General features: G+C 33.9%; 1 protein-coding gene across 2 annotated transcripts in view; it reads left to right on the top strand.

The window, feature by feature from the left end:
- Positions 1-1,336: 1,336 nt before the first annotated feature.
- Positions 1,337-23,643, top strand: part of LOC127979346 (sodium-coupled neutral amino acid transporter 4) — a 27,432-nt gene continuing 5,125 nt past the window's right edge. The window contains exons 1-13 of one of the 2 annotated variants that reach the window (XM_052584722.1): positions 1,337-1,464; positions 10,281-10,467; positions 10,595-10,682; positions 10,787-10,902; positions 13,915-13,988; positions 14,067-14,159; positions 14,244-14,325; positions 15,680-15,762; positions 15,833-15,891; positions 17,288-17,542; positions 17,635-17,714; positions 18,715-18,815; positions 18,961-19,085. In XM_052584722.1, the coding sequence (XP_052440682.1) occupies positions 10,373-10,467; positions 10,595-10,682; positions 10,787-10,902; positions 13,915-13,988; positions 14,067-14,159; positions 14,244-14,325; positions 15,680-15,762; positions 15,833-15,891; positions 17,288-17,542; positions 17,635-17,714; positions 18,715-18,815; positions 18,961-19,085 (1,251 nt within the window). In that variant the 5' untranslated portion in view covers positions 1,337-1,464; positions 10,281-10,372. Of the gene's footprint in view, positions 1,465-6,699; positions 6,856-10,280; positions 10,468-10,594; positions 10,683-10,786; positions 10,903-13,914; positions 13,989-14,066; positions 14,160-14,243; positions 14,326-15,679; positions 15,763-15,832; positions 15,892-17,287; positions 17,543-17,634; positions 17,715-18,714; positions 18,816-18,960; positions 19,086-23,643 lie in introns of those variants that run through there. The other variant, XM_052584731.1, reaches the window with a different exon arrangement.

The raw sequence follows: 23,643 nt of genomic DNA, 5'->3' as shown, positions 1-23,643 counted from the left end.
CTGGCGGAGAGATCGGTTCACTCACAGAAATGCAAAGTCATCTGAATCCACTTGGCAGTGTGTAAATGTCCTTCTGTTAAAAGACTAAACATGATCACTGTTCAACAATTAAAAAGAGATTGCAAAAACCTTGTGATTTATGACACATTGATGAGACTGGAGATTGATAAATTGGATTAGTCCGTTCTGGCCTGATGCTGATTCACAGCTGGTTGACAAAAGTACAGAACAGAATTAAGTTAGAATTTATAACCAGATGCAGCACTTCTGTTTTCCTGAAGAAATACCAATAGTGCAATTTTAAACTAAATAAATAACAGCACAAAAATTAAAAGAAGAAAAAGAAATAAGCAATCAAACAATTTCATTATTGGCATGATAGTTTTACATATATTGCTAAAGCATCTAAACAATAAAACAGAGACAGTAATGATTTTTCAAAGGTGTTAATAAAAGTAATATTGGAGTGTGTTTACTACTTCCAAGATTAAAGTTTTAATTCAATGTTTTATTTAATGTGTTCATTTATTTGTAATTATTTGTGAAATTTCTGAGCAAAAACTGTTTCTACAATTGATTTTTCCAGAGATTGTTATAAAAATAATAAAAAAGACAGCATTATAGTTAGGCTATGTATAAAATAAAATAAGAAATAAAAGACAATGTAAAATAATAAAAATAATAATAATAATAAATACATCAACGTAAAGTAAAAAAAAGGGTCAAATAAAATAAAGCAATTTAAGATAATCACAATAAAAAATAAATGAAAATAAAATACCCTTGAAATGTGAGGCTTGGCAAAATATAATATATAAAATCATTTAAAAATAAAATAAATTAATTAAAGAAGGTTTCAAATGAAATAGAATAAAGCTATTTAAGATAATCATAATAGAAAATAAATAAAAATAAAATAAAATAAAACCATGGTTAACAAAAGCCATGATAAAAACATGCCCAACACCCTTGAAATGTGAGGCTGGGAATAAAATAAAATAAAATAAAATAAAATAAAATAAAATAAAGAATGTTTAAAATAAAATAAAATAAAGAATGTTTAAAATAAAACAAAATGAAATAAAGAAGGTTTAAAATAAAACTAAAATAAAGAAGGTTTAAAATAAAATAAAATAAAATAAAATAAAATAAAATAAAATAAAATAAAATAAAATAAAATAAAATTCGCAAAAGCCTCGACAGAACACACACTGGCCAGACACCCTCGAGGACCAACATGATCTCACACACACTTCTGCAGCCCCTTATGAAGACCCCCGACCATCACCGTGTGTGTGCGTGTGTGTGTGTTGGTGTAATTTGAAGCTCGTGGAGGGTTTGCCATCATCACATGGTGGAAATTTCCACGCGCTCCTCCCAGCCCAAAAGCGGGTCTGTTCTGGAGGAGCGACGCCAGTGTCTCTTCATCCTGCGAGCTCTGCGCTGCTTCTCTGAAGGATCCAGGTGGGTTCATACACACAGACACTCATTTAATAAGAGAATGAAAGTGAAACATTGATGTTGCGCTTCTGCAGCATCACGGTTTGACGCTGGCGCGAGACAGAAGCGATGCATCAGAAGCATCACTGAACGGAAAAGAAAACTTCTAATTGCTGTTATTACACTTTTCACACTTTTGCGCGTGCAAACGTTAAAGCAACATGTTTGAAACATTATAACGCGCATTTGAACGATATAATCCAGAAACAGTGTTTTCAGCGTGCATCTGTAATGTTTTGGTGAACGGTATTGTTTTGTTTTCACGCACACAAAGCGATTGTGTTTGGCGCGCGCCGGAGCTCGTTGCACCAGTCAATCAACTCAAGCTGCAGCTTTTAAGGCTTTAAACACACACGTTGCGCAGAGTTACTCTCATATCAAGTGTTTAACAACATTTGTATTATTCTTTTTAGTTCTATGTCTGGAAGAAAAGCGTGTTTGTGATGCACATCCTTGTTTGTGGTGAAGTGCTGTTAGGAAACGGCATCCAAAACGAACTTTATAAAAGCAACACATGTCAGCTTTACAACTGTTTACAGAGGAAAAATATTGTTTCCGTTTAATTTGCATTTACATGGATGCATTTAGCAGACACTCTTATCTTTTGTGCATTCAACAGACTCAGTTAGCGACTTACAAAACAGAAACAAAATCCACCTTTTCTGGATCGTTATACTGATTTGCATGTAAGAGTAGTTTTAGGAAGCCCACTTTCTGCATTTAAATACTAAACTGGCAAAGTAGCATAGAAATGAGAAGGAGTAACTCCATGTGCTGCAGTTGTATTGAGGTTTATCCCAATCCAGAACATTCTGCCCACCAATGCTGAACTCACTCTCTTACACACACACACACACACACACACACACACACAGGATGCACCTTTTATAAATCATGACCGGCCAGTAATTATTGGCATTGCATGCTTGCATATAACTCTTATTAATTTAGAGTCTGAGTTATAAGGGTCTTCCGTTACATATATTAGTAGCTTTATTGTGTTTGTTTGACTGTATTTCAAAATAATGAAAACATTTACAACGTTACAACTTTGCACCATGAACCGGTTATGACTAACAGAGATGTGTTTGTTTGTTGGCATAAAGTCGTTATATTATTTTTATGTTCTTTATGGCATCTACGATTTATGATCACATTCACAATCCAAACCCATCACGGCGCCTCGGCCGTCTGTCATATTCATGAACTCTGTGTGTGTTAACTCTGGGTTGTTTGTGCCCCAGCATAGTAAAACTGCTCAAAGTAAACTTTCCCTTGTCCGCTTACACAATTTAAACAGTGGCTCATAAATCTGAACTAACCTGCGTTCCCAGTTTCAGTTAGAGATGAATGATAGCCGTCAATCATTTGAGTCGGATAGTGTAGTCACTAAAATTCACTTAAAGTAACTTATATAAGTTACATTTTCCCAGCTTAACAAAATATGTTCTAAGGACATTTTGCTAATGTTCACATTAGGTTATGAAAACAGTATTCTGATGTTCTCTGAGCAACATTATGAGAATGTTACTTTTGAAAGTTCTCCGAACATTCTAAAAAAAGTAGCAACATTTAAAAAGTGTTAGTTGAACGTCCAACTAAAACGTTTCAGGAACAAAAAAATTCCATAAATAATGTTTTTATGCTAACATTTTGAAAGCATTATTAATGGGCAGATAACTTTTGAGTGAATGTTACTGAAAGAACATTTGTTCAGAAGTTCTGAGAACATTCGCTTTTAGCTGCGTTTTATTACGTTCGGAAATTTAGACGAAATCAATTTAAAGTGAAACTGAAGCTGTGTGTAATGCGTAATGGGCTCACAAACTTTCAGTCATTCTGCATGAATCTTAACGTTTGCATGCTTGATGTAAATTGCATTTTAAAAGTTGCTTCGGAATATAAATTGCATTACATTTCATATTATAAAAAGCAACCTTTATTCCAGAAAATACTGTCGTTTTTTTCACAATAACTGCGTATATCACCGCATCATTATTTCTGATTGCAATCAAAAAATTGAATGCTTTAATATCATGGGTTCAGTGTTTTTTTTTAAATAATGAAAGCGCTTCAGAAAAAGAACTGATTCTTGGACCCAACTGTAATTTTGGTGCAAACTCAAAGACCGAAAATAACCTCAGAGAACAAACACGGATGAAGCCACAATGTTCCAGTCGTTCTGAGCCACATGCACAGAATTTCCACTATCGTCTAATCAGCCTTTGTCAGCAGATTCAAATTGGACGTGATATTCATGCTAATTATGATCATAATTATAAGAAGGTGTCTTTATGACACATTAGAGTCCATGGAAAATCTCAGTGCTGCAATACTACAGTGTTCTGGACGGTTGCCAAAACGTTGATGTATGGTAACTTAGTAGTTTTTACCACAACACTAGTGTTCTTTGAGTGGTTTTTGAAATAAAGTTCATCCTCGCGTCTCTAGACATGGCTCTGCTCATCTTACATTATAATTAACGCGAGCAGCTCAGGACAGTCCATTATGTGTTCTGCTACGTCACTGATGTCACAAGCAATGAGCAAATCGATAGACTGATAAGATGTTGGACAGAGAGATGAAACCAAGGACATATGACAAGCAGAAAATAAACATCTGAAACTCTTTGTATTTGCAATCCAATTTTTAAGTCAGTCAAGCAGTTTTTGTAAAGGGTCAGGCACCAAAGCTGTGTAGCAACGCTTCTCTTATTTGTTTTCTATCATTTCTGCTGGCGGTAAATCTGCGGAAGCCCAACGATCTTATAATAAAAAGTTGTCAAATTTGGCACGCTGATGAAGGAGCATCTCAGCTGCTGTTATGCCAAATTTGGGGTATTGGGTGAACATATACAAGTATATGTTGAAAATGCAAGTATGAGAGGCCGGTTTTAGGTTTTATGGAGCAAAGGTAAAGCAGCGGTGTTAGATGGTGTCCGTCTCTCTGCTGCTTGATATATTTTCTGTAATGTAATCTAGAGCCATAGGAAGGGTCAGGCTGGATAATCTTAGAGCTGAAGGAGAACATGAGTCCCGTTGAGCGCTCAGAGAAATAATAGCACTGAGAGAGCATGCAGGTTAACAGTGAAATCTCACACGTTTAAATCATTGTGTGTTGCTTGGGACGGTTCGTCCGGAGTCGCATGTTCTTGGGCGGGAATGTGGAATGTTGCTTCCCATTGTTCCATCTTTCTCATCCTTCCTCTTGTTTCCATGGCAACCACTCCCACGCCGACGACTGCGCAGATGGCGATCTTCTGCCTGTGCATGCTGCTACAAGATACCATGAACTAGAAGCCACGAAAAAGTTTGGGCCGTTTCCCAACGTGGTTCCTGGAAGCACACCAGCAGTACACATTTTGGACATCTCTCCTATCTGAGCCATCTATTTCAGGTCTAGGAGTCTTTACTAATGAGCTGATGAGGTAGATGTGTTTGATAGGCGCTTTTCATGTTTCCATATATATATATATATATATATATATATATATATATATATATGGAAACATAAAAAGCTTTGAATTTTAAATCTGGACCCTTTCCATTATGAAGATTTTGTAGAGTGTACTGTAGAAATAAGGTTGAGTACGTTTTTGTTGTGTTGGCTCTCATTCTTATAAGAAATAGTGTCTAAATACCAAATTTTGGGTTAATTTTTGGTGCACTGGTTAAGCGTGTTAGTTTGACTCTGTCTGAAGTGTTGGTTTGTATGAGGGTGATATATTTGGATTTATTTTGAGGTTGAAGGAACTAGATTTTATTTTATTCTTTGTCTGTTAAGTTAGAATGTTTAGTTGTATTTTTAGCAAATTAGTAATTGAATCTATTATACATTACTCTGTGAGTGTGTAGTGTTGTGTTTCTGTGGAGCGTTGTGTGTTTGACCCTTGAGCCGGAGCTTCTGATTGGCTGGCGGTGTTGAGTGTCTCCATATAAGGAAAGGCATCTGGCCACAGGAAGACTCTTTCTCCTTGAGATTGGAGCACCTGCATCAAGACGGTATGATTGGTTTTTGACCATGACTAGCATAACATGAGACGACATTCAGACGCAGTCATGATGTGGGAGTTAAAAAGCCCAATGTCCATCCATAATTTGTCTTATTTTTGTGTGTAGCAATTTTTTAAATGGATCACCTTTGGCTGGATTGCTTTGATTGGGATTGTATGTTTGGGATGATGTGGCACACTGGTTAAATGCTGCCAGTGTTGCTCCAGGGTGGTTTAGCCAGTAATAAATTCACCATTTTAGATAAAAGCAGCTGTTAAATGGCAAGTTACAGTACTAATTCTATAAAACTCAGTATTTCAGTTGGCACTGATGGATTTTTCAATGACCAAATATTGATATTTAGAGATTTGGAGTACTGCTATCTGATAAAATGATAACTTCATGATACAAGAAATCAACTGAGCACATTTTACAGAGCATTTACTTTAATATTTACTGAAATCGGGAATGGAGAACCATTGGTGGCCAGTATTTCAATTGGCAATTTTTAGACATCTGGAGTTCTGCCATTGGATATAATGTTAAAGTTGAACACATTTTACACAATTATTACCATAATATTATCAACCAAAAATTTGAGATATATTTGAGAATGTAGCACACTAGTATATTGGTGATCATTAGTTAAATAACATACAAAAACGTTATCTGAACACATATTTTATATAATATTTACTTGACTATTTACCAAAATGTACAAATAATTGGGACTGTGTGTTGCTAGTGTATTGGTGGTCAGTACTTAATTTGGATGATATTGGATATAATGTTGATCTATAACTACATAATACAAAACAATTAGCTAAATGCTAATTTTCCACCATATTTATTACAGTATCTTACAAAATTCACCAGTATTTTCATGTGTTGGTAATTTTTTCCCATATCTCAAATGGCACTAGGAAGACTTCTGATCTGAGTTGAATGAAGTGGTTTGGATCCGTGACCCCGGAGTGTGTGTCCGTATGTGTGTTTTGCACACACCTCTGTAGCGTATGCAGATTGGCGGCTGCTGGTTGGCGTCCCAGAGTGAGTCTTCAATATCTGCGTCCGTGAGTCCGAGTGACCCCAGATTCTTGCCCCAGTGCAAACAGAAGTTGATGCAACACGTCGCCTTATCTCGAACTCATTTCTGGAAGCCCGTGTGGCCTTCAGTGAAGCAGGTGGAGGGGAGAGGGGGCGGAGCTTCGCTCTGAGTGGTTGACAATTGGAGTGTTCTGATTGGATGACGTGGGCCCTCCCAATGCTCTTTAAAGCTTCCACTCACCTCCAGGGCTAAAAAACGAAGCTCATCCTTGTTCTGTGAACACATCTAGTGTCCTGCTGGTTACCGGCTTTCATTGTGAGTAACCAAACCACCATTAATACATTATAAGCATGTTAAAGCTAGAGGAGATCTTTGGGTTTTGCGTTTGGTTGCTCAGTGTTGGTGCTTTAGTTTGTGTGTGTGTGTGTGTGTGTGTGTGTGTGTGAGTCCAGATGGAAGAATGCTGGTTCAAGCACAAACACATACGTTTCCCTTTGAAGAAGCGAGTGTTTCTCGTCGTAAACACTCCAGCTGCTTGGAGACATTCATGAGGACAGCACAACTAAGACCGGTTTAAGACCAGTCCACACTGGTTTCACTGGAACTGCATGTCAACAGTTCGGTTTCGATGGTTTATTTTCTAGTTTCTCCAAAATGCATGAGATTACAGCAGAAATGTCTGAGATTCTGAGGTTCTCCATTTGATGTCTTTGCTGTCAAAGACAAACGATTTAAGGCATTTCATCTACTGTTTTTCTAGTTCTGCTTTCAGTGGTTATTCCCGATGAGTTTTGCTGTGTTGAGAGCTGGTGTAATGAGTGATTTGAGGCTGACAGATCTGTGTTTCTCAGTGTGTCCTGGAGTTAAAGGTGTGGTCATACTTCATTAACCGTGTCCATCTGGGTCTTTGCTGGTTAGGCTGGTTTAACAAGGCTAGAGTTTGTTCTTAGACTTGATCTCTTTCGGCTGAAGTTACATGTTTAAATGCTTAGTTCAGACTAATGAACCAGAATCTGTTATGCTTTGCTGCACCCTCAGAAAAAAAAGGTACAAAAGTTTTCCCCTTTTAAAGGATACTAATTTGTACAATATAGGCACTAATATGTAGGTGAGAACATGTATCTTTAAGATACTAACATTTTTCCTTTAGGGAAAAAAAAAGGTCCAAAATGAGCCTTTTTAAAAGGTTTAGCCCCACTTTTGTACCTTTTTTATCTATACCTTATGAGTCATGGTAAAGTTATTTACATTTATTCATAAAAGGATAAGGTCAAAAGGTACAAAATGTTTTTTTTTTGCTGTAAATGTTGATAAAAATACTTGGTAAAAATAAATGGTGCACTGGAAAAATTGTAATAAAACAATCGCGAGTACATTTTTAACAATTGCAAAGAAAGAGCAAATACATTGAATTAAACTTAAAAACATATTGTAAAATCATTCTGTATTAATGCATTGAGTTGCAGCATTGCTCGTCAATCATAAACAGCCAGATTAATGCATTACTTGGCAGAAGTGTTTATTCTGATCTGTATTAGTGTTCAATTAAACATTGGTGTGTTTTAACATATTGCTGTTGTTTTCTAGAAGCAGAAACTGTCTGATTGCACACAGTAAAAATGGTTTACTTTATGTTCTGGTGTGTGAATCCAGTAAATGCACCACATCTGCGTTCTTCCTCAGTCCTGTGCAATATTTCCATGAGTCTATAGTTCAGCGGTTTCTCTGGCCGCGTTTATGAATCCTATCAATGAGGGCTTTGTGTCGGTAAAGGGGAGCATTGTGGGTAACCGGGTGTAAGAATTGTTTTGCGGTGTGTTGGCTTATTAACTGGCTCTTATGTAATTCTCTCCGTCCTGCTGGACGCTCAGGGAATGGTTTTCAGGACGGTCTGTGCCTTGCATGGGCTGGAAATAGCAGACCTGAGGCCAGTGAGCGTTGTGCGCTCGTAACAGGTGTGTGTCGGCGCGCAGCTAAACACGGCTGATTCCAGAGCTAGTGCGTCATGGAGCAGATCAGACACAGATACATGAGTCCTCAACCCAAACACTGAACAAACACAGCCTTTCTGTGGAGCTGGAGTCCTACAGGAAATAACTGCTGAATCCAGCAATAGTGACGTGTGTGTGTGTGATTGTAATTACAACATATCACATATTAAAGATCTGAGCAGCTCACTGAAGGCTAGGTCCAAACCAATGTTATTTCAGGATCATTGACATACTGTGTTCCAGATTGTATTAGTGTAGTTTTTGTTTTAATTTATGCACTATGTGTATTTTTCAGGGTTACTGTGCTATACATAACTGATTTAAAATGTATCCTACACATAAAAAAGTTATGTTATTGTGTCTCTGAAATTATTTGAACAATTGTTTCTATAGTTTTAGCTAATAAAGGTTGTTAAAATATATAAAAAAATAAAAATAATTGGGTTAACTGAATCTAAAACTAACAATCATGAATTGAAAACTGAAATAAAGTCAATAAAAACTGGACTTACAATAATATAAAATATATAGAATATTAAAAATATAGATTATTATATAGTTGATATAATATAGAATTAATTATAATGCAATTATAGCCGAAATAACAGCACAACCATTGTCTTAATCGTATGTGTATTTGATTTTATCACCCAATGTCGTGAATATGATTTTAGTGCAGATTAATATCTTTGATAGCTGGTTATGTAGTATTAATGGACCGTGTTTCAGTCATTATAAAACTCATTCCATTGTCTGACAACATAAACATTCAAATATAATAATAAAAATAGTTTTATTGAGAATTTGGATGCATTGAAATACAGTACGTGAGCGCAGGGAGGCAAGACAGTACGACGCACTTACGTCATGAATATGCTAATTAGACGATGATGTCATCTAGCGGCATTTAGCGACTTTTCAGGCAGGGTTTGGCTGTTTTCCATTGAAAGAAGATTCTTTTCATTAAACGTCATGTTTTGGGGTGTGGAAATGTCGCCACTATAATAAAAAATAGTGAGTAAAACTCTGACATATTTTAACGATTCTATGCCACGAACTTTAAACATTTACACACTTTTGAATATCCAGCGTTTAGTTGATCCTGATAAGCGCTCGTCGTCACAGTTCTCTACACAACTCTTCGGATTTCTTCTTTCGTGATGGTTTGGAGTCACAACATCTTTGTTTCCGGGCAGAATGTTAAAATATGACACACACGTCTTCCTGAAATCCACTTTTTCGGAAGTGTTTCCACTTTTGTATGAACCATCATCATGTTGGAGCTGTGGCTTATCAATTATTGAGGTCATGCAAGCTCAAATCTGGCTTGTAGCATTTCTTGATCTTCTTTCGTCCATCTCTCATGCAAATGGACAAATGCATGGTCTGGTTTGTCATATTTGGAAGATGTTTTGCATTAACGGTCTCTCGTAAGTGCTGTGGTGCCACCACAGACCGTTGTTCGTTGTCCATGGGTGAAAGATCATGTTGCTTGCGGTCTTTGAAACTGATGGGCAAAGAACCAGCAAAATGTCAATATTGCAGCACCAACTTGTCTATCAGACAGATGTTTTTGCCCAGATTTTATTGTCATTAGACAACGACAAGGATGGACCCAGAATTGTATTGAAATAGGAATTGTTAACTAATTGGAATAGCTGCTAGAATCTGGATGCATTAACTCATTCTTTATGATTAAAAAAGTCAAATGAAGACACTGTGAATGATGTATTGATCTTTTATTAATAGAGCTGCTTCCTGGTGTCAGTTCCAGCTCCAACCAAATCTCTCTGGTGCTTCTTCCAGCCATTTTCCCAAAGACCAAATCCTTTGCTGTGAACATGGACCGTCTGGAGCTGAAGAAAGTGAGCACAGAGGCGGACGACGAAAGCAGCGTGGACGATCGCTTCACGCCCATCGATTCAGAGAAGGCCAGGTCAGAGTCTCTGTTGTGTGTGTTTGATCTCCACATGCACAACATGGTGTGATGACATATTCATGCATGGATCCATCATGTAACCTGTGAAATGCCTTAACAAGGTGTCTGTATTCACGTGTTACAGCCAGTTTCTGGATGAGGACGACGGAGAGAGTCAGAAGTTTCTCACCAATGGCATCATGAAGAAGAAGAAATATGATGAAGAAGAATATGTAAGATTCTGAAACTCATTCACAAATTTACACTCTCTCTCTTTCTCTCTCTCTGTTGATTAACCCTTTCTCTCTCTCTCTCACTCTCTCTCTCGGTCTCTCAGCACCCGGGTCACACGTCGTTCGGGATGTCCGTCTTTAACCTCAGTAACGCCATCATGGGAAGTGGAATTCTGGGACTGTCCTTCGCCATGGCCAACACCGGCATCATACTGTTTGTGTGAGTATTTGCATAAAGTATAAAGTGGGAGGAGCATGATATAGAACTCATGAATATTAATGAGGTGCCAGAACTTTCAGCCAATCATAATCCTGGTTGATGAAATGCATTTGTTGGAAAGTAGACTCTAGTCATTTTAAAACTGTGTCATCACTTCTTTCTAAGTATTAAGTGTAATTAATTAAAATTAGGCTCTTTTATTATTTGTGCGCATATTTAATGCAAACACTCAAACTGAGATCCTCATTGTTTTTTTGTTTGCCAGATTTTTTCGGGATAAAATAAATAGCTTTTTTTTTTTAATAAATAAAAATACATATAATAATAATAATAATAATAATACAAAAAAAGAAATATATATATATATATGATCATATTATTAATTGAGTTGACAGTACTCTATATTTTATATATATATATATATATATATATATATATATATATATATATATATATATATATATATATATATATATATATATATATATATAATATATTAATATATATATATATATAATATTTATTAATTTTTTTTTTTTTAATGTAGCATTTCTTTTTACAGTTAGACCGCAGCAATCATTAAAAACTTGAAACCATGAATGAATGACTGTCAGATAAAAAAAAATAGAGGCTTTATTTAAATTTTTTAATTGAAACCGAAATGAAAATTAATAAAAACTGTATAGAATAAATATGACTAAAACTAAATTCTATTTCTGTATGGTTTCTAAAGTCGAAATGTCTGCTCCAGCCCAGTCTGTAGCTAAAGCAGTACTTCCAGAAACCTCCTGAGCTTCTTATCAGAGAATGTTTTCTCCTGTCTGTGACACGCTACACCGCGCATATCGCAAAGAAACTATGTAGCTATATTTAGCCAGCGGCTGTGGTCTGCTGTTCAGTGAAGGGTTAAAGAGTGCGTGTGTGCGTGTGTGTGTGTGTGTGTGTGTGTGCGTGTGTGTGACTGACAGCAGTCAGCTGTGTATGGCCAGCAGGAGGCAGCGGTGTACACACACCTACAGCTGAGACAGAATCAGACGTGATTTATGGGCTGTAAACCAGCGAGCTGTAGCTTGTTCTGGATATTAATTGTATTTAATATCATTTAATTAACTGTGGACTTGATTGGCTGGTAATTAAAACTCTCAGGCAAAGTTTCGAGTCTCTTCTCTAGGTCAGATGCTCTTCAGCATGTTTGGGATCGTCTTGTTAGTAACATGCTGCAACATTAGCTGAGGTTTATTTTTGAAGCGCTTTCTAAATACAGGCCGCTCATGTGTGTGTCTGTGCGTTGAAGATCCCCTCCAAAATACCATCAATGGGAGAAAAATCATTAAAAGCTGACTTATCTACTATTTAAATGAGTAATTATGATCTTTGTGGTTCAAAATGGTTTTAATACAAAGCACCAAAATAGAAATTGTGACCCCTCCAAATGACAAGCAAATCAAAATGGTATTTAACGAAAGCAAATTTATGACTGTGCAACTGTTAAAAAAATAGATATGAGAACGTATGATAAATAACAAATGTTTAACGTTATTTAAAGGTTACAAAAAAGTTTATTTTTAATACTGTAAAATGTTAAAAAGTCCCGTTGTCTTGTTGTGGTTAGAATGTTACTTAAATGTTACAAGAACGTTTCTCCCAACGTTCTACTAACTTTATTGATACACAAAATGTAACATTATTTAAAAATTTATATGTTATATTCTAAAATGTTATAATGTCCAGTTGTAACGTTATTTAAAAGTTAAATGTTTATTTTTTTATATTTAAAAAATGTTATCGTTATTAGAACGTTATTTAAGCGTTACAAAACGTTTCTTAGAATGTTCATCAAATAGAATATTTTAGAACGTTGATCCGGGAACGTTTCCTCTTAACGTTATAAGAACATTCCATAAACATTACTTTAAGACTGTTCCCTGCTAACTAAGTGACTACCCTTACCAAAAAGTAGTATACTTCAAGTTAATTTTATTTAGTATACTTAAGTACATTTTTAAGTATGCTTTATGAAGCAAGTAAACAAATATCAGTGTTCTAGTAGTATACTTGTAAGAGTATTGTGTTTCAATACTCCTTGGGACTAAATTGGCCCACTTTCTAGAATATAAAAGTATACTTTTACTAAGTATAACAGTAGCAAACGTTGAGTGCTCAACTAGTTTACCTCTGTGTTTGTAGTTTGTTCTGCAATTATACTAAAAGTGAACTTACAGGTTTACTGATAGTTTAATAATTAAATACACTTTGAAGTATAGTCTCTGTTAACTACTTTATATGCAAGTATACTCATAAGTTTTCTTTTAGTGAACTTTACATCATACTACTATAATACTATGTCCCTATTTAGGTTATAATTTGTATATTTATTGTTATATGAATATCTGAACATAAAAACATCTAAAAGAAAGAACACAGCATCTGCTTGTAAACTAAAAAAAAATATTCTAGCTTCATGCGTTATTTTTTAACTCTTTAATGTGGGTAAGTTTAATAAAAATGAAGAAATAACATTTTGAACAAAAAGCTGAAAAAAGACTATGAATTGGAATCAGAAAGATGATCAAAACGTCGATGGAGTCGATCAACTGTAATTATTATTTCTTCATCGGTCCACATTTTATTCCATAACGTTACAGTTTTGATGCGGTTTCATGTCAGATGATCATGTTAGATTACATTTGTTAGCATCTGCTCTTCCTTTTTCTTCTTCACTTGACGTGTTTTCTTGGAAATTCTGTGCAGATGATGTGTACTAGCGCCCTCTAGCGTATAACAATGAAAACACAGATTCTCTAGGAGTATCTCAAATATATTAGACTTTTTGTAAGTATATGTTATTTTAAATATATTTCATAGCATTTCCAAAGCATACTTTTAGTTTAAAAGGAGGTTATACTAATAGCACACTTGAATAAACGAATTTTTCGTAAGGGTTTTGCATTTGAACGCATGATGTTTTATATTGTAGTCAATGGATTTCTGACTTTTATTTTGTTTTTCCAGCATTCTCCTGCTTGGAGTCGCTATCCTGTCGCTTTACTCCGTTCATCTGTTACTAGTGACGGCCAAAGAAGGAGGTGAGTTTGACGCGATAACAAACAAACACGTTAATATCCGAAGCATGCAGTCGATGCTATAATGTCCTCTGACTCCAGGCTCGCTGATCTACGAGAAGCTCGGAGAGAAAGCGTTCGGATGGCCGGGAAAAATGGCAGCTTTTGGATCGATAACTCTGCAGAATATCGGAGGTAAAGGTGTTATCTTTAAAATCGCTTGACTCTTTAGTTTTTAGCGCGAGTGATGTGACGTTAATGTGTTTGGTTCGTCTTCAGCCATGTCCAGCTACCTGTTTATAGTCAAATACGAGCTTCCAGAGGTGATTAAAGCTTTTCTCGGGCTGCAGGAGAACTCTGGGTAAGTCCCAGTGAGGTTTAATGAGTATTTGTGTCTGTATAGCAGTGAATTAAAGAATAATATCTGATTTATGATGCAAATTTGCTGTAGTTTGTGGAGAGAGATATGGATCGATGCATCAATCAAATGTGTACAAAAAATCTATATTTTTATTATTTGTATATTATTTGTACAATTAAATGCAAAACAATGTTCTTCCTCAGTATTTTGATCTTTTTTTTTACCATTACAAATATTTAAACATCCTTAAATCAAGATACATTTAGTATTGATTTCTGAAAAGTGTATCAAAATGTGTTATTTTTAAAGATTCAGATTAGTTTGAATAAGATTTCTTTTATGTTAATGAAATTTACATGTAAATGAAATTATATTCACTTTAAATAGATTAAAATATTTATAATTGTTAAATGTATTATTATTTTACTTTAGAATATATGGTAAATAATTAATAAATATATTACGACTTGTTTTGTGAAAAATGTATCAGAATTAAGTGAATTCTTGCTTAAAACAAGAACAAATATCTGCCAGTGGGCTCAGAAAAATAAAAGGAAAACAAGATATATAATTTTTGGTAATTAAATTTGTATATTGTATATTTATTATATATCAAAGGAAAATTAAGTATATTTTGTCTTTTTTTTTAAAGGAAAATACACTTAATTTTAATGCATTTCAAAGAAAAAGACTTAATAGCATGTCATTTTGCTTCTAATGACCCCCTTAAAAACGTAAGAATATATTTAAATAATTAATAAATATATTACAACTTGTTTTGTGAAAAATTTATCAAAATTAAGTTAATTTTTGCTTAAAACAAGAACAAATATCTGCCAGTGGGCTCCAAACAAATTACGTTTTTAAAAGGAAAAAATATATATATTATTTTTTTGTTAATAAAATTTGTATATATATATATATATATATATAATTTTTTTTTTGTTTGTTTTTTTTATGTATGAACATTTATGTAATTTTAAAATGTATCATTATGTTTTAGAATATATTTGAAATAAATATAAAAACAATTAAAAAATATATGTTTCAGAAATTGTCTTGTTTTTTGAAAAATGTATCAAAATTAAGAAAGTTTATGCTAAAAGCTAATATATTTAGCAGATATTTTGTCTGAAAACACACTTAATTTTGATGCATTTCCAAGAAAAAGACTAAACAGCATTTAGCATTAGTAACTTTGCTTCTAATGACACTTCTGTAGAGCTGTCTGCTGAAACTGAAGTCATTTTATGAATGTTTTCTTGTTTATTTCTGTGCAGCTGCATTGAAACAGTCTGTATTGTATATTCTAGTATCATGTATTGAGGGATTGCATGGGTTCTTCTCTGTGCAGTGAATGGTACCTGGACGGGAATTATTTGGTGGTGTTTGTGTCCGTGGGCATCATTCTCCCGCTGTCTCTGCTGAAGAACCTGGGTAAGACTGATCTTGTCGTGTGAGAGAGCTTGTGTTCGTGAAGCGAGTCTAACTGGTTCTCGTCTCACAGGGTATCTGGGCTACACCAGCGGCTTCTCGCTCTCGTGCATGGTGTTCTTCCTGGGAGTGGTACGTTTACTGACTCTGTTTTCCTCTCCGCTCTCATGCAAGTGTGTTTAAGACGATGGTACAGCATTCATGTGTCAGTAAGAGTACCTCAGTCAAAATTAAAATCATTTACTAGCTCCAAACCAATGTTCACTTAGTATCTTTCAGATACCATTATAGATTTTATTCATATTTTGAATTATTCATATTTTTTATTATGTTTTTAACGGATTGGTTTTTCATTTTTAGTATATTTTTTTTAAATGTCTGTGGTTTTTAAATTTCTTTTATTGTAGTTTTAGTTATTTTATTACATAGTTTAACTAAATTAATAAAAAAAATATTTTTTTTATATTTTATTTGATATTTATTTTGATATTTACAAGTCAATTAAAATGTTATGCATTTAATTTCAGTTCATTATAATAACCATGTTTATAGTCTTTAATAACTAATTTCAGTTAACATTTTAATAATCGATTGATCATTTTCAAATTATTTTTTTCTAAAATAAGTATATTTTAAAATTATTTTTATTCTAGTTTAAGCTCAGTACATTTACTAAATTACTACATTATTTTTATCTACATTTTATTTATTATTAATTATTTATTATTATTATTATTTATTTCACTACAAGTAACATTTTTTTATGGTTTTAGCTTTTAGCTAATGTCTGTGTAGTTTTTAATTTTAGTTTTAGTTATTTTATTACATAGTTTAAATTAATAAAAAAGAGAGTTTTTTTATATTTTATTTGAAATTTATGTTAATTAAATTTAAATGTTATGTTTTAGTTTTAGTTAACTAGAATAACCCTGTTCAGAGCATTTTATAACTAATTTTAGTTAACATTTTAATAATCGATTAATGATAATTATCAGTCTTTTTCTTCTAAAATAATTTTTTTTATTTTTTTTTTATTCTAGTTTAAGCTCAGTGCATTTACTAAATTACTACATTACTTTTATTAATCTATTTTTTATTTTATTTTCATTATTATTATTATTTGTTTCACTACAAGTAAACATTTTTATGGTTTTAGCTTTATTAAATAACCCTCACCCACAAAACAATTTTCATATTTTCCAGAACTATCCCCAAAAAAACATCACAAATCTATCATTATGCTTCAGGAGATGTAGAAAGATGTATGGGCTACTGTATTTGTATTTTCAATAAACGTTTTACATATATGGAGTGTCTATTTACACTAAGTGCAAATACTCCGTCTGATTGGCTGAAGCGATTTCCACTAGCTCCGCCCACTAACGTGTGATTCGTCTAGTCGACACTGCAGAATACCACCAATGATCATCAGCTCCAGTGGTGCCGATTGTAAAACGTGTGATTTAATCATTTGTTTGGCTGATACGAGGCTGATTTCTCATGCGTGGTTCATTGTTTTCTCTCTCAGCTGATCTATAAGAAGACGATCCTGCCGTGTCCTCTGCCGTTCTTCTACCAGCACGAGTCAAACATGAGCGTGAACGGCTCGGACGCTCTGGGTCTGTACTCGCTGCACAACGCCTCGGCGCTGGCCTCTTTATCAGCAGCGAACGCTCCTCACCTGGATCCTCACGCACCGCTCCACAGCGCAGTCCAGGTCACGCCTCACCCCGAGGACACCGAGGACATGTGCACGCCCAAATACTTTGTGTTCAACTCACAGGTGACCATGCACAAACATGTCATTGATCCTGTCGGACCAGAAGAGAAAAAAGACGAGAGCATCACGGTGTTTGCTGTGTTTGTGTCTTTCAGACCGTGTACACCGTTCCCATCCTCGCCTTTGCTTTCGTGTGTCACCCTGAAGTTCTGCCCATCTACAGCGAACTCAAAGAGTGAGGAAAACCTTCTACATGCAAAAAATTAATAAATCTATTCTGTCCAATAAATTAAAGACTTAAATCGTAATGCACCAATAGAAATAGAAAATTGCCCAATAACAGGTAATTATTTAAATAGTGTATTTTTAAACGGCAAAACATTATATTATATTATATTATATTATATTATATTATTTAAATAAAATAATATTATTTATATTATTTAAATAGTTTTAAGTAGTATTTTTTTAATATAATTTCTTCTTATTATAATTTTTTAAAAATAATATCAGGTCGAGTAACAAAAACACTGCGATTTAGAAATGTTGCCCTATTAAATAATTTTAAGTAGTGTTTTTTTTAATTATTCTTAATTTTCTGTTTTCTATTATTATTATTATTACTATCATTATTATTATTATTATTATTATTATTAAATAGCATCAGGTCAGTAACAAAAAAACTAAGATTTAGAAATTTGGCTATATTATATTATAGTATAGTATATGTTAGTTTTAAGTAGTTTTTTATTATTATTATTATCTTTACTTTTTTTATTTTTTATTAAATGGCATAAGGTCCAATAACAAAAACACTGAGATTTAGAAATTATATTATATTATATTATATTATATTATATTATATTATAGTTTTAAGTATTTTTATTATTATTATTATTATTATTATTTTATTAAATAGCATAAGGTCCAGTAACAAAAACACTGAGATTTAGAAATTTGGCGCTATGTTATGCTATATATCACACACACATTGACAAATTTTATGTTTTTATCTTTTTTTTTTTTTAATGGCATCAGGTCCAGTAACAAAAACAATAGGATATGAAGAAATGTTAATATTGTTTTGTATTATGTTCTATTAGATATCAAATAAAATCTGATCCCAGCACAGTGTTTCTCGATAAACTGGAAGAATATTCGATAAAGCAGATATCGACTGACACGTTCCCAATCACCTGTGCTGTATCTCACCGAGCTGTTTCTGGTGTTCTCAGTCGCTCTCGGAGGAAGATGCAGACCGTCTCAAACCTGTCCATCCTGGCGATGCTGGTCATGTACCTGTTCTCCGCTCTCTTCGGCTATCTGACCTTTTACGGTACATTACGCTCTTCTCATGGACACCTTCAGCACACAATCCAGTCCAGAAGTTACTCGTTACTGAACGCCCCTCCCTCTCTCTCTCTCTCTCTGTGTCTCTCTGTGTCTCTCTGTCTCTCTCTCTCTCTCTCTCTCTCTCTCAGATCATGTGGAGGCAGAGCTGCTTCACACCTTCACCAAGGTCTATAAGTTTGACACGATGCTTCTTCTGGTGCGTCTGGCCGTGCTGACCGCTGTGACACTGACCGTTCCCATTGTGCTGTTCCCTGTGAGTAACAAAGATGCTCTTTGATTTATTTATTCATGTCCTCTTATTGTGGCCTGTCATGCATCTGAAAAAACATGCTTTGGTTTAGGGCTGCAACTAACGATTATTTTGATAATCGATTAATCTGTCGATTATTTTTACGATTAATCGATTAATCGGTTTATGTACTTATATTTTAGTTTTTTCCATTTTTTCCCCAAGTATATTATTAATAAAGGGTCTTTATCATTCAGCATAGAGTTTTAAGAGATTTTAACCATTTTGCATCGTCATATCCTCATCAAAAATATACCTGGAGTTGTTTTATTATGTTAGTAATCCTTTGTCGAACTCTTCTGCAATCAAAACACTGACCCATACTCTAGCAAAATTCACAAGGAGATTTCAAATATTGTTTTCACCATGGCAGTCCTTAGAGCTCCTAAAGTAGTTTAACATCCCAAACAAAGCTTAAGGAATCTTTGAGAACATATTTTCACGAAGTATAAGGATAAAACAGAATAAAATTGCAGTGCATTGTATTTTATTATTTACTGGGAAAAAGCTTTATAGCTTATGCTGTGAAATTGTAAACAATCCTTCGAAAAAAAGTGCCAATGGCATGAAACCTGAATGGAACTCACAATTTAAAGTAAAATCCATCAGAAGGTTGTCCAGAAAAAAAAAAAATGGGACACACACAAAAAACCTGCTGTGTGAAAAAGAGCAGTGAATACTTAGAAAAGAAGTGCATTTTAAATATACTCAAACATTTACCTCTCTCATTCAGTCATAATTAGGCTGCAAGTCTGAATTATGAACTGGTAAACGACAAACTGATCACATAACATGTTTGTAAAGCTTTAAATGTTAACTGTTAAAAAGCAATGTTATCAGCTTTTACGACTAAACATTTGCAAACAACCTTGTACTGGAGAATCTGCACAAATAAAATTCTTAGGGGCCGTTCACATATCGCACCTAAAAACGCGTGGAAAACGCTAGTCGCGCCGCTTTCTCCTTCTTTCCAAAGCTCTCGGGCAGAAGCGCCCCTGAGGCTTCTGCCTTTGCTAAGCAACCATGACGTGCTCTCTCCATGACGTGCCCTCTCCATGAAGACCCGGAAATTTCAGCAAAGGATAAATGGATGCGGTGTGGACGCGCCTGGAAAAACGGGCGCATCGCACCGCGTGCGTGTCGCGACCGCGTCGCTTCCATTATGAGAGTGCATACTGCGCGCCTACATAGGAAATAACGAACTTGAGCACGCAAAAGACACGATATGTGAACGGCCCCTTAAACAGTTCAGTAGTGCAGAGTTTACAGGTTACTCTTCATTTTGAAGGCTCAAAGTAAAGTACTCCCGCTGAATGCTGCAGAGACGCTGTTCGGGAAGCACGTGACATAAAACGAGGCCAGCTATTGGCTATTCGCTACTTCACCTGCTGTACTGGCTGAGTAAAACCTCCGGTGGCTCATTACTGCCACACTTTGGTCACCGCAGATTTGAAATATGCACGAAATGAGCCGCCTATGGCAAATAAAATTTATTTAGCGACGAATCGATTACTAAATTAGTTGACAACTATTTTAATAATCGATTTTAATCGATTAAATCGATTCGTTGTTTCAGCTCTACTTTGGTTTAATATAACATGATGCATTAAAATAACTGCATAAAAACATGAGGATTCAGTACAGCAGAGGGAAAAAATTAAGATTTTTAATAAACAGTGGTTTACTAATAAATGTGGTTTTCTTTTTAATGAATTAATTTGTAATGAAATCAATAAAGAAGATAAAAAAGGAGCCCTTTTAAATAAATATAAGGTTACAATTAACAACAGAGCCCAAACGTAAATTTATTTTAGTATTTAATTTTAAATATTATAATCAGCGCTCAAAAAATTCAACAAGTATTTTAAAAAAATATATAAATATTAAAATAAAGAATTAAAATATATTTAACAAAATTATTACAACCTTAACTAAAATGAAAGTTAAAACAGAAAATGGAAAAATAAAATTGAATATTTTCAAACTATATTAGAATATCAATGACATAAAAGCTGTTTATCATTTTTAATGTACTAAGATAACCAAAACCAATACATAAAAAAATTAAGGAGACATTCAAGAAAATAAATAAATAATAAAACGACTAAAACACAAAACTCAAGTAAAACTGAAGTGAAAATAGAAAAATAAAAATATCACTTAAAACTAATATGGTCTATCAGTGATACTAAAATAACACTGATTTGTTCCATTAAAAAATGTATTTTTCTGTCATGTGACGACAGAGGGCGTTCTAGAGCTTCTTTTGCTCAGGCCCCCCTTCTCTCTCTCTGTCAACCACACACACACACACACACACACACACACACACACACACGCAGTGAGGGAGGGAGAGGCGATCAAAGCCAGTGGAATATTACAGCTGCAGTGCAGCGTGTGTCCACCAGAGGCGCTGTAATCACACAAAACACTCCTTCAGCTCCTCTAATCAGATCAGCGTTTCACCGAAGACTGAAATGTGCTGGTTATATTTGATTAGTTTGTCTAAAAACGTTAAAACCTTGGCTGTTTACACCGCTTTAGCATCAGATGGCTTGTGTGAAAGATCACAGTCGAGCTGAGGCCTGAGCTTTACATCAGAGCTTGCAGAGCTTGAGACACGCTGTGTTCTTGGCCTTCGAGTTGCTCTTAAATATGACGGTCCGTGAGATTTCACATGCTTTGTCTGAGAGCCAACGGAGACCTTGAGTCCGGCTCGCAGACGACACTCGCTAACAGAAACGAGACACACGAGCGATGATGATGCTGGACGTTTGATGATGATATGAAGGTTGTTTCTTCTGAATTCAGGTTTTCTCAGGACACATCGAGCAGTGACTGCTCTTATAAAGGACCCCGGGGCCCTTCAGCTCCGGTTACACTTCTGTCAGATGCTTGATTCAATGAGGCCACCATTTATTACACTTTCAACAATCTGCAGAGTTACAAAAATTATTTGTTAAAAAGTACATTATTTATTATGTATTTAAATTTTTAAAAGTATTTTAACATAACATAATTTTTGTTATTATATCTAATTATTATTCAATATTTTATTTAATAATTATATACTAGAATTATTATTAATTAATTATTAAAAATAATAATTAAGTTAAATTTAAATTAAATTAAATCTTATTTTAACATTAAAATACATTTATTATTTTGCACATGTTAAATATATTTGTATAAACATTCTGTTAAAGTATCATGCGTTTTTTATTATTACTTGATTTTTTTTAATGATAATATTAGATTATATATTTATTAATAAATTAATAAGTTTATGAACATATACTTTTAAAAAAGTGTGTGTTTGTGTTTATAAATAAATTCATTAATATATTTATTACATAATATTGGTGTATAAAGTTGTATAAAACAGTTACATAATTAAAATTCTTAATTCTATAGGTAAATATAAAATATTATGATATATAATTATTATTTAATATTATGTTTTTGTTCAAATTTTTTTTTTTTTGCATTTGTTAAATGTCTACTGCTTTTTAATTCACTTTTTAAATATATATTTGATTTGTTTTTATTCTATATATTTACTATAAGTCTCTCTTTATGTTAGTCTGGGATTAAAGCGGTCACACTGTGACTCCTGTGAGGTCAGTGCAGCCTGGGGTCAAAGGTCATGTCACATGTGCAGTCACATGATCACGTATGAGAGGAGACAGAGCTTTTCTCTGAAAGCTGGTGCTCGTCTTCTTCTGGTTTTGTGGCTGATCTCTCTCTGATCTCAGCAGCTATTTTTGGAGCCCCTTCTCTGAAACTAGCATGTTAAGCTACTTATTTCAAGTAAAGAAACAACACCGAGGCTGAAAATCTAGTTAACTACACAACAAACAACAGCAGATGATTGCACTGAAGCTGTATCTTATAGACATTTCTTAGATTACAGTATTTGTAAAACAGGCTGTTTTCATGCCACAAAAACCTTAGATTTGAACATGAATTTACACGAAATATTACTGTAACGATGTTTCTTGAGCTCCAGGTGTTTCGAGAGACTCCATTAATCAACTTTGTCTGCTAAAATTATTTTTTCCATCATATTTAACCGTTTTTATACGCTTTTTCTTAATTTGTTATTGTCATTTAACAGATATTGTCATTTAAAAATAGATGAATTATTGCAGCAAGAGTTTAGAGGTAACAAACTTACTTTGTCTTATCATTCAGTTAAAATATCTGAATAATCACAAATTAAGACGAAGCAAAATAACCTTGTTTTCTGAAAAAATTATCAAACTTTTTTATTGTGAAGATTAAAAAAATATGGAGTGAATGGAAAAATAAAATTAGTTTTTCCTTCAAATTGAGCTTATTTCTGACCCCATTTCTTGATTAAAAAATTTAACATATATTAAAAATGCTAATATTGTACTATAAATATATTATTATATATTTGTATACACTATCTATTAGTAGTAGCATTAGTGGCATATTCAATTATATATTTTAACAATTTATTGTTAATACATTTTTTTAACTACAAAATGTATTAATA

This window comes from Carassius gibelio, chromosome A4 (genome assembly GCF_023724105.1).
Source record: "Carassius gibelio isolate Cgi1373 ecotype wild population from Czech Republic chromosome A4, carGib1.2-hapl.c, whole genome shotgun sequence".
In the NCBI taxonomy this organism is placed as follows: Eukaryota; Metazoa; Chordata; class Actinopteri; order Cypriniformes; family Cyprinidae; genus Carassius; species Carassius gibelio.
Note: the sequence above shows the minus strand (reverse complement) of the source record. Positions and strands in the feature narration are given on the sequence as shown.